Source organism: Calypte anna, chromosome 2 (genome assembly GCF_003957555.1).
Source record: "Calypte anna isolate BGI_N300 chromosome 2, bCalAnn1_v1.p, whole genome shotgun sequence".
Classification (NCBI taxonomy): Eukaryota; Metazoa; Chordata; class Aves; order Apodiformes; family Trochilidae; genus Calypte; species Calypte anna.
In genome coordinates this window covers 119,717,452-119,729,570 of record NC_044245.1, presented here as the reverse complement: position 1 = coordinate 119,729,570, position 12,119 = coordinate 119,717,452, and the positions used below count along the sequence as shown (strand labels likewise).

The 12,119-nt window shown below is 41.7% G+C and overlaps 1 protein-coding gene across 4 annotated transcripts in view; it reads left to right on the top strand.

Annotated features, from left to right (window-relative positions):
• Positions 1 to 9,774: 9,774 nt before the first annotated feature.
• The window catches only part of UBE2W (ubiquitin conjugating enzyme E2 W), a 43,559-nt gene continuing 41,214 nt past the window's right edge, over positions 9,775 to 12,119 (top strand). For 3 of the 4 annotated variants that reach the window (XR_003987267.1, XM_030446075.1, XM_030446077.1), the window contains exon 1: positions 9,812 to 9,863. Coding sequence is in view for 3 of the 4 variants with exons in the window: in XM_030446075.1 (XP_030301935.1) it covers positions 9,849 to 9,863 (15 nt within the window). In the remaining variant the exon portion in view is untranslated. Of the gene's footprint in view, positions 9,864 to 12,119 lie in introns of all 4 variants that reach the window. The other variant, XM_030446076.1, reaches the window with a different exon arrangement.

The window sequence follows — 12,119 nt, the reverse complement described above, 5'->3', positions numbered from 1 at the left end:
TATGATCCTACTGACAGTGACTTTTTAGGGGAAAAATAATTGTTACAATCTGTGTATATTATCTTCTGTATAACATATAAAATTATTCTTAATGTACTGTCACTTGACCTGATAATGGATTTTATATGGTTTCAGTTATGGTTTATTTCCGTTGTTGTGATTGGTTATGTAAAGTCTGTATTTAATCTTTAGAGCAGTAGTTGTTAAAATTTTGTAATATAGCAACTGAAAAGATAGCAGCTATCCTATCTTTTACCTCTTCCTCATCCTCTCCCCCGGATCCACAGAAAAAGACCATGAAATGTGGAGGTCTTTTATATTTGAAAGAAAGGGCATTAAGCAGATGTTTAAGGAGCTGTTTTATAAATTTCATAGGTATTTCCAATGTTTTTACAAATATTCTATGGGAAAAGGATTGGCAAGCCACTGACAGTGCTAGAGTGGAACACGTCATCTCTTGGTAGTTCCTGCTGGAAAGAACTGCCTATACTATCAGTTCTTAGTTCAAAAGAAGTTTCTTTAAACAAAAAAAAAGCAAAACACTTTAGACAAGAAGTAGCTTTTTGTTTAGATGCAGCTTGAAGAACCTTTTTGCCAAAATCATATGTAAATTAAAATAAATCTAATGCATCATAAAAAAAATGATGCAAGAACACTATAGTTAGCATTTCCATCAGCTGCCACTGCTTCAGCTTTGTTTTGATCAAGATGTGGTTGTGGTCTTTCATGGAAAAATCCCACCAACAGATGGTGGGACCTCTTTAGCGGATGTATTAGCTTATGGTGAGTTTAGAGGGCTGAAACTTCTCTAAACCTGTTGGCCAACATAGATACAACTTCAAGAGTTTTCTGGATGAAACCTAGGAACTTACATAGACTATGCAGTCTGCCCATGGGGGAGTTCAGTTCTGACAAATGAAGTTTTGCTCTGGGTTTGAACAACGCTTGATAGACAAGCTGACATTTGTCAGTGTGTTGACAGACAAGCTGACATTTATTCACATCAGATACTTTGGCACAATTTGTTGTGTTTTAACGTGGGGATGTTTATGACTAGATTGGTTTTGCACGATAAAGCTGAAGTGCATTGCAGAGCAATTGTCTGAAATCCTATGTTTAAGCACTCTGGTCAGTGCTGTTTGTAACTCATTTTCACGAGCACTAAAGAGATAAACACAAACCAGAGATACCCTGCTATGCTGCTTTTGTTAGAGCCACTAGGAATACCCAAAAAGGTCAAGGAATACCAACACGGATATTTTAGTCCCAGCTACGTTTCAGTCTGTGCAAGTTCTTTGGCCGTTTTTAATAGTCTTGAGATTAATGACTTGATAAAAATTAGTTTAAGAATTGAAGTTAAAAATATGTCATTGGTTTTTGGTATTGGTTTTGGTTTATTTGGTATTGGTATTGTGGTTTTTTTTTTCCTTTATTCACCCCTTTAAGTATTCCAAAACAATCTCCTTTGAAAATACATCGCATTTAATGATTCCATAGTTCAGCAGTAAGGCAAAGTGGGTGGTTTAGTTTGGAATAATAATTTTGTTGTTTTTCCTTCAGCTTAATGTATCATACAGTAGCTTTTGAACACTCAGGAAATACAATAGTGTCCTACAGAGCACTATTTGCAAAACCACCACTGTTCAAACTAACCTGCAGATTTCTAAGGGGGAGGGGGGGCAGAGGGAATTAGTGCAATTTTCGTGACAGTGACATGGGTATGCTATTATCAGACAATTGGAAATTTACCACACTTAACCCCTGAGTTCTAAATAAATTTCAAAACTGAAAATTTTTAAACCTGTGTTTCTGTTGATTTATGACTTCCAGAGCAAGTGTTCATAGGTAGAACCATCATTTTCATGGCTTTGTGGTGAGAAAATTGCTAATAGAATTTGGGTAATAAGTTATGAAACCATGTACAAAATATGAAATTGTATTTTGGGGGGCTTGGGGTTTTTTTTATGGTTCTGAAGTTTCATAGGTTTAATGCATTATCTTTGTGCTGCTCTGAATTAAAAGTACATGCAGTTCTCAGAAACAACCAAGTACTAAAGGATGATATTCCTGAGCATCCATGAAGAGGATATTTTTAGGGGATCAGGTGTTCTGTAATACTCCTTTTCACTTAGTAGTGCTGTATCTGATGTTTCAGATTTTAAACTGAATCACTGATTTAGCCATAAAATCTTCCAGATTCTTTACTCACTGTGTAAGTAATGAGAAGAGTCCTGCAGGGTTATGGTATTTCATCATGTGAGTATATATGAGCTGCTGAAGAAGCCTCTGCTGGTCTCCAGTATGTGCATTGGGAATGATCAGAACTCTGCTCCTCAAGACATAAAATTCCATGCTGGTTTTGAGGTTGAAGAAAGGAGGATTCACCATCAAGATTCACCACACTATTATGTCCTGACAATGTCTAAAAGGCATTTCTTTGTTAACAGTAGGAAGTGTGGAAAACTCATGGCTTCTGTCTGCTTTTTATCACTGTGTATCACATGTCACAGGAATACCTTGCAGCAGTGATTTGGGGTTTTTCACCCTTGTTTTTCCTCTTCCTGTTGAAAAGGTTTTCCCAACACCCGCCTAAATCTGTTTGTCTAAATGATAAAGTGACTAGGAAATCAATGAGGTAGGAAAGGTAACTTTTCAGTCCAAGTTTGCTGTCTCTAGTTTTATTTATTTTGTTAAGTCTCCAATGTTGCATTATAATTGGAGAGTAACAGCTGCTACAGGGTCAACAAAAGCACAAAATGTTGGTGTCTAGGTAGCAATGAGAAACAGCAGGTTTTGCTAGCTGAAAACTAAGGGTGGAGGCTGTGGTGTAAACAATTTCAACAGCTGAGTAAGAGGAAAAATAGCAGGAACTCATTATTTTAAAAATGAGTGGATTTGGAAACTAAACTATTGTGCTGTTTCCCAATGACAGACCAAAGGTTTACTGTTAGAAAAAAGAAAAAAAAAAGGGGGGTGGGGAGGGAAACTGGTAGTGTTTCCCATGGAGAAAGTTGTTCTACTTAGAAGGACTTTTTGACAAGCAACCCACTGGGCTGGAGTTGGATTTCTTTCTGAAAGTAGCTTATTAGGTGACAATTTCATGGGACAATACCAATGCTGTGAACGGAATGTCTTGCCAAGTGCTTGGAAAATCTAGGAAAGAGCACATAGCAGATACTGAAATTATAATCAGTTGCCTATGAAGTATAAGTTTTTTGAGTGTTGTCACTATATCAGCATGGAAGACAGTGAGTTTTGATCAAGTTTTAAGAAGTGTTACGTGTCGTGAACTAAAGCTTTGAGTACGTTGCACTTGAAACATCAGTTGTGCAATCTCTCTCCTGTGGGAGAAAGGTCACTGAGATAAAAAATAAGTATTCCATCATTATCATGTTTATGTTTACAGAATACAGGATTTTCCTCCCATGCTGGTCAGGAGGTGAATCAGACATACAAGATGTGGTTGTTCTTTGACAAATGGAGGACTTCAGTGCTTTATCTTTCTGAACTTATGTACCAGGTTTTCAAGGTGTTGATCAAATAATGTTTCGTAGCCTCACTTCTGGGTAGAATTTGCAAATTAAGTTAAAATTGCCCCTGGAATATATGCTGCGTTTTAGATTGGCAAAAGTAACAACTTGAGAGTTTTTAGGTAAGTTAAAAACTTGTAACCCTAAAGTTACTCATATTCAGGATGGCTTTGAGAGATTTTTGGGGTAGTAGAGGCATGGATTAATGCAACTCCTTATTTATTTGTTGCCAAATTCTGTCCTCAACCTGCAGCAACTTTGAAGTTAAAACTAAATAGTGGTAATTCCTTTAATTCAAATTTAAAACTGCCTTTTCAGGTAATAATTCTACGGTAATAAAGCTACGGCTTTTCTTCCCATGAAAAAAACTACTACTGATGGCCTAGTTGCACTTAATTATAGAAAACCTTTTTCTCCATAACCACTACATAAAACCATAAATAATAAATAATTCAAGACAGGTGCTTGTGTATTCTTTTTACTCTGTCTACTAAAACAATAGGATAGCTGTTGTTAATTCCCAATTGTTATTACAAATAGTTCTCAGTTTGGTATCACCAAGCTTAAAAACTATCTAGAATCTAAATGCATTTGGCACAAAGGATTTCATTTCTCATACAGGAAGAAGCCTCTCACATTCCCATACTAAATTGACATGTAATATTTTCCAGAAGTGATGCTTCTTTTTGAGTCAGAATTATCTGTAGCAAACTACTTGAAACCTGTAAATGGTGTGTCAGTATAGCACTAACATTTAAGCTGCTTTCAGATTTGTCATTGAGCACTCAAATAATGAAAAATATTTGACTTGTAATATACACCTATAACTTAACAGGAGAACAGTCTGAAAATATTTAGCTGAGTAAATAGTCAAGTAACTGTTCAACCACTTTTTTTTCATAACATAGCACTGGTTCTTGATAGTCTTAACCCATGTGTCTTTCCCAAGGGACACTAAATAAGCAAATGCAAACCAACAGGCTGGACCACTGTCATCTGGGTGTACAGACCTGCAAAAGGAAATTCTGCAAGGTCTGCCAGTCATCTGTGTGCAGGTTCCAGTGCTGGCACTGTGCACTCTCATGTGTGCATTCGGAGGATTTATTTACTTCTCATCCCTCAGGAACTGTGTTAGCTTGCTGCACAGCTGTGTAAGTTACTCCAGAAGTCTCTTCTACAGCAATTTATTTTGCTTCTAGACAAGCAAGACCAAACAGTTACTCAATTTAGAAAAATTCTTCATTGGTATCTTCACTGGTTATGAAGTCAGTCACTGCTGTGTTCCTAATAACAAAATCCACTGGGTAGTCATATGCCTCTGTACCTTACCTGAGAAGCCTTCAGTTCATAGGTTTAAAAAAATTGTAAGTTATGGTTTTATTTCAGTATAAAGGTATTTATTATCACTGAGCAAAGTCTGAACCATTGTATTTGATATACACAGCCTTCTCACAGGAGCTCTGGAAATAGATGCTTTGCATGGTGAATAATCCTTAATAATTGCATAACCTTGCAACTTTTCAGTGTATTTCTCTATTTTGTGGAGCACAGGCCTTACACAATCCTCATTATTTAGATTTTTATAGCTTTTAACTTCATAGGTATTCATCTTTACAGCATTTGTGAGAGTTACAGGATTTCTGGTGCCAGAAAAACACGTGGGAATTACTATGAATTGAAAACTAAGGCATATTATAAAACAGCCAATTCCACTCCTTTCCCTGACCATATGTCCTTCTTCTTCCCCTGCAGTAATTACAGCAACTCTGTGTCCACAGAATAGGGCAGAGTTTTTCTGATCTGATGGAAAAAAATTATTTTGGTAGCTTAGTCTTGCTGCGGATAAGCTGAAGGCCAGAGATCATGCTGTGACTGTAAAACTGTCAAGCCCTGTACAAGTGAAGAAATGGAAGCATATGACAGCTGAGAACAGAATGACCCTCTTCTGCACACGCTGTACTTAGAGCAGATCAGGAATAAGGTGAAACCTTCCCTTGGCCTCCATTTGACCCTTTGAAAGTCTTGGGATGGAAGTGATAATATGAATCTTACTATCCTGAACTAAGATAAAAATGGAACAGACCATTGATGAAAAAGCTACATCACTAAGCAATAAAAGAACAATAAAATCTCAACAGGTCAAAGAGTTTAGGGTGTTTTTCATTTTTATTTTTTGTTTTATGCACGTTCTTTTCTATTCTCAATATAATCTTCTCTGGGTTTGATTCTACATCTTTGACTTGCATGCCACAGACAGTGTCTCCTGCAGATTCATCAAGCTCATGTTAGGTGATGCTAGATCTCTGTTCCACAGATACTTTAAACTCTGCTGATACTTTAAACTCTGCTCTTCCTGAAACTGGCAGGCAGGAGTGGAAGGAGAAGTTGGCACAATTCTTCTGAGAGGTGTTTCATCCTCCACACAGGTGAGATGCAGTCTCCTGGCACTGCAGGTGAGGGTTGCTATGCCACTAGAGTAATAAGGGGGAAAAAAGTAACAAAGTACTGTGGCCACAGACAAAAGAAATCAAGCTCCCATTATAATGGCAGATACTGTAAAGAAGCAGGCAGTGATAGTTCACTATGTAGAGGAATGATACATGCATGAGAAAAAAGGGACAGCAGAGTAAAAAAGTGTTTGAAAACATTATGGATAACGGTGAGAATGGAATATAAAATTATAGGGACTCTACTCAAGAAACACTTAACCCTTGTGAAAGTGGCTAGATACATCAAAACATTATCAAATGCATGCAATTTGAACATTAGTTGCATTTTTCTTGTAAATGTAAGGTAACCATGCAAACTGCAGAAAAGTGGATTTTTAGATCAAATTCATGAATATTTACAGAAACAATTTTAGGAGGCATAATTTTCATTATTTGCTCTATGTGCTTTTTATATGAGTCATACTACTGTATTTGATCAGATCAGTGCAAGATAACTTCTGAAATAATGAAGGTAACAGATCAAATTCCTCTTCCCCTAACATTCTGAATATTTGGGACCCACGACTCCTGTTCTTGAAGTCGCTGGCAAAACTTAGTTGGCTGGTGTAGGATCAGGCTGCACTAGCCAAATTTTAAATTTTGCTTTTTAAAACTAAATAACTTGTGTGTTTGCTATCTCTGCACCTGCAACAGGTCAGGAAGGGTTAACTGTAAAAGTGCTTTCTTCTACATTTTGCATAGGTAAAGGTCAACACTGAAATGAACAGCAAATTACAATATAACCAACTGCTTGTGAAATCTGCCTGCTCTAGGATTTTAGGCCTTTCATTGCTGAGATTACTGAGTAACTTAGAACAAAGAATACTGCAAGCCATCACAAAATCGAGACTAAAACTACATTTAAGGAACACTAGTATTCAGATAAATTATTTCTGGGAGTTTGTTAATAGTGATTTTTTTGCTAAGTTTGATTTTTGTCCAGCAATTAAACTGCCCTTCATTACAGAGCAGAAATCATATTTGAATTGGTTACAGTTTGCTTCAGACTAAAAAGCTGATCTCCCCATGCAGGTCTATGAAGTCTGTTTATAAGCTTGTGCCTTTTCAAATCATCTGACCTTGAACAGGGTTTTTTGAAACAGAGTTCAGAAACTGAATACAATGGATTTAAATTAGTTTTACCTCACTGTGATTACATCAACACAGATAGTCAGTGTGCCCATGTTTATAGCTGAACACATGTTCGTGATGTTATTGCTGGCTTTGTGGCATATGGCATTAAGAAAAGTATTTTAGGATAAACATATGTTTGGATCATGCAAAACCACAACATCTAGTGAAACAGAAATAACAATGTTCCACCTAATGCTTTAACAGCTTAAGTTAGTTCTGAAGAACTGCAGGAAAAAGAAACCTCTATCAGGCCTAAATGTCTAATTAATGTAAATCCTCTACAACCTAAATGGTGTTGCAAAATCATATGGTACACAAATACTGACTTCCAGGGGAAAGAAATACAACCAAACAAAAAAACCCCAACAACACAGTAAGAGTGTTCTGCTATACCTGTTTTAATTGTCCCTAGAGCAATGCCAGCTTGCACAGTGTCAGAAGCCCATAGTTTGTTTCTAAACTCAGTTTCTAAAATAGTTTCTAAATTCAATAGAGGTAGAATTTATAGGACAAAAAGTATAGGATTTGCTTTATATCCTGATACTTTTTCCATCCTTATCTTTGGTAGGCAAGCTTTTCCTACTCCAAAACTGATACATACTCAGTTCTGTCATGGAGAAATCTCTGCAAAGCCAAGAGGATTGTTCCCTTCTGCAGCTCCTCACAAGGCATGGATACTTCTACTGCATTCTTTCCCTTTAAGCAAACCCCAGAAGCTTGTAAGGTCAGGTTAACATTGGCAGCACTGCTGATACAAGTTGCAAACTGATGCTGTGTTGTATACTGTGTTTTTTTCCCCCTCCAGTTAGCTGTTTTCGAAGTTGAGGATCCATAAAACCACACTGGAAGGTAAAGCTTGTGGACAGAAGTGGCATCTTGCCTCACACTAAATAATACACTGAAAGAAAGTAGGCAGGCACTCAGATGTAGAACTCTTCCTTAGGTGTGAAATTGAAGAAGCAGATTTCAAAGGTAAATACAAACTGAAAACAATAGTTCAATAATATAATTGGATGTGCACCAGGCCATCGCTGAAGGAAAACTGGTGTGCTACTGATGGAGCAGAACTGACTGAAGGGTTTTCTTTAGTATCATCAGAAAGTGTGGGTGTGAAGGGACAGAGAAAGGTACTCAAGGGTGTTTGCACTGTATAGAAAGATGGGCAGGGAGACGGAGACTATAACAAGCTCTAAAATCATTATCTCTATTAAACTCTTGGGCTTACATATCCACTAGGATTATGAATTTTATAGGTTTGTCTTTGGAAAATCATTTTGTAGGTTTATCTTGAGGATCCGTTAAGTCTGAATTGCTGAAACTGGAATGACTGTTTTATATGAAGTGTTTCTGCAAGTTGCCTAATGTATTGATGGCAGGCAGGCTGCTTCTCGTGAGTGCTGCTTGTTTATTTTCACCTACACGCTCACCACAAAATCACCCAGTGCAAAGGACAGAGGGTGTTCCTGGCCAGGAATGGAAAATGTAGAATTCCAGAAATGCTCCTAATTAAAATACACCCATGCCCATTTGGAGACGTGTGGTACCAGACCACCACTGTGGAAAACAGGATCACCCGGAGACTCGTGGCAGAGCAGCACGGGGAGCACAGAACCTTTCATCGCCCCCACACCGAACCGGCTGCCGGACCCGCAGCCCCGAGCGCTGAGCCGGGCCGGGCCGGGCCGAGCCGAGGCTGCTGGCGGATCCCTCATCCGACCTGTGGCGGGAGGGGAGCCGGCAGACACAGCTAAGGGCACAGCTGACATTAACTAAATCCCTGAAATACTCTAAAAACCTCTAACAACCGAATAGCCGGGCGGAGGGTGGGGGTCACCTCCGGAGCCCGACCCCAAGACCTGCTCCCACGGAGGGGTACGAAGAGTGCCCGCAGAGGGCCGCTTCTCACCCCGCCTTCACGTCAGGGCAGCACCGGGTGGAACCTCCGGAGGGCGCAGCTACCCCGGGAGGGCAGCGACCCCGCGGTCTCCTTTTCCCTTTCCTTTCCTTTCCTTTCCTTTCCTTTCCTTTCCTTTCCTTTCCTTTCCTTTCCTTTCCTTTCCTTTCCTTTCCTTTCCTTTCCTTTCCTTTCCTTTCCTTTCCTTTCCTTTCCTTTCCTTTCCTTTCCTTTCCTTTCCTTTCCTTTCCTTTCCTTTCCTTTCCTCTCCTCTTCTCTCCTCTCCTCTTCTCTCCTCTCCTCTTCTCTCCTCTTCTCTCTTCCCTTTTCCCTTCCCCCTCCTTCCCTCTTCCCTTCCCTTTTTCCTTCCCTCTTCCCTTCCCCTTTCCTTCCCTTCTCTTTTCCCTTCCCTCCCCTCGCCTTTTCCCTCGCCTTTTCCCTTGCCTTTTCCCCTCCCTCTTCCCTTCCCTTTTTCCTTCCCTCTTCCCTTCCCCTTTCCTTTCCCTTCCTTTTTCCCTCCCCTCCCCTCCCCCCCCCTGCCTTTTCCCCTGCCTTTTCCCCTGCCTTTTCCCTTTCCCTTTTCCCTTCCCTTGTCCCCTCTTTCGCTTCCCTCTTCCCTTCCCCTCCCCCCGCCCCACCCCGGGGCGCTGCCGCTCCCTCTCCGCGCGTGCGCAGCCGCCCGCCCGGCGCCGCCGTCACGTGACCGGGGGGGTGGGCGGGTAGGGAGGGGGCGGGCGCGCGGCGCTGCTGCGTCTGTGTGGGCCCCGTCCGGCGGCGCAGCGGGGAGGGGGAGGATCCATCATGGCGTCTATGCAGGTGAGGAGCCTGCGGCGGGGCCGGGGCGGCGCGGGGGTGGGGGGCCGGGCGGCGGCAGTGGTGCTGGTGGTGGACCGGAACCGGGAGGGGTTGTTACCCCCGGGCGTGTGTTTTAGTGTGTGTGTGGCGGTGCGCTCTGGAGAGCGGTGGGGGTGAAGCGGCTGTTGGGTCAGCGGTGGAGGGGATCGGTTGCGCGGCGGTTGGTTGGGGGGGGAGGGAGGGAGGCTAGGGAGGGACCAGGGGGAGGCTCGGGAGGGGCCGTCTGGCGCCGGGATGGAGCTGAGACCCACAGGGGCAAGTTGTGAGGGGCGAGGTCGAGTACCGGCTGCGGCTGGGAGGAGGAGGAGGGAGCCGGCAGTGAGGGCGGGCGGGGCAGGATGGCGGGCGGGGAAGGAGGCCCCGAGCTCCCGGGGCCGGGGAGGCGGGGAGGGGGGCGAGTGGCCTCGGTGGGAGGTTGGTTACCTGTGCCCCTTCTCCTGGGGAGGGAGACGAGGGGGGGAGGTGTTAAGGGATCCCTCTCCCCCTCAGCAGGGTTGTAGGGGGCCAGAGCTTCGTTCGCCGCTGTGAGGGGTGGTGGGCTCATCCTCCTCCCCTGACTCTGTGGCCGAAGCGTAGCGGGGGCGTCCCGGGGACACCTCCACTCCCTGCGACCCTCCCCTCCGGTAACCCCATGAGGATGGTGTCGACGGCTGTGACCGTCACCTCCATCTTCCCTGGCGTTTCGGGTGTTACGGCAGTGTAATTCCCAGGCACAGGGGGGCTGGGACAGACAAGTTGTCCCAAGCCGTGTGTCCGTGGGGTCCTCTGTGTCCTTAAAATGCGGTTGTCCTGTGGTGTCAGCCCTATGGACAGATAACCTCTGGTTTTACTCAGTTGGAAGGGGTTACTGTAGGTACAGTAGCATGAAACATCCTGCTGCTTGGCAGGTATTTCCAGCTGAATTATTTATTCATACCTTCTCCGAAGGAGTTCTTAAATAGTAGCTGCAGAAATTGCTCTGGAAGAATGGATCACTTTCACTGTGTGCTGCTCTGAGTGGGTGGTGATTTACTGTGACTGGGGCAGCAGAGAGATCGATGGGTTTTGGGTTTTGTGGCAGTGGCCCCTGTCTTTCTTTATTTTGCCTGTAACTTCTTTTCTGTTTTACAGCTTTCCATTTTGTTGATCTGGCACTTACGTTTTCTCTTTCGTTTCGGTCCAGTAGAACTTTTTTTTTTTTCCCCCACTGATAATGGGACAGTTTAGTTGTGCTCATAGCCTGGATTTAGCGTAGCTAAAAAGAGCTAAAATGTCCCAAGCACTGAACTTTATGGGGAAAAATTCCACTCATAAAGTTTGGATTAATAAAAAAATGCTGTAGTGTGACCTTCTGAGTTACCGATATGAAATGGGAGGAAGAACTTGAACATCCTGTACAAAATGTTCTTCATTTAGCAGGAGATTAGACAGATAGTCTGATCTGGCTTCATTTTAGCACCTCTATCTGAAAAAATGCATTTTTGTAATGCTGCTTTTTTAATTTCCACAAGCATAACTTCAAAATAAAGGCAAGAATTTATTAAGTAGTATCTTAAATGAAACTGTGAAAACTATGGGGAAATGACACTTGTGGAACTTGAAGAAGGCACTCCTGTGGGACTTGGTAAACCTGTAGTGTGTTACTTTCTCTGCTTTAAATGACCTTCTACAGCTTGCTTTACCCTCACTCCTGTTGCTCCCTCTGTAAAGGTGAAATAATGATTACAAAGTAAATGAGGTTGTATAGGATACATGAATGGAGAATGTTGCCTAAAAATAAGTTAAGTATGACAGCTATGGTAAGTCTGTTGCTGTAATTGCTTTCATTTTAGGAATAACAATTGTAAGATGATTTTTTTTTTCTTTTTCTTTTAATGGTGTTCAGTTGTCTTTTGCTGAGAGATTCAAGAAAATTTGAGTTCCTATGTCTGTATGTTCCCAGTTGTATAATGTTCTCATGACTTTTTCTTGAGTTTAGTAAATGATTTAGTAATGTAGTTCAGAAAATAGAAGATGAATTGTCTTGGAATTAAAAAAAAATAAACAGGAAGCACACACACACCCAAATTGGTAAGCAAACTGTAAAATTACTAAGTTTCTCAATAGCATATACCTTCCCAGGTAGGAAAGATGTCAGGGCTTTGAATTCTTTTCATTAAATAACATTTGACTCTTCAATGCAAAAATGTTTTACAAAAGAAGCTGCTGTATATAATGGTAAGTGATTTTTTTGTTCAG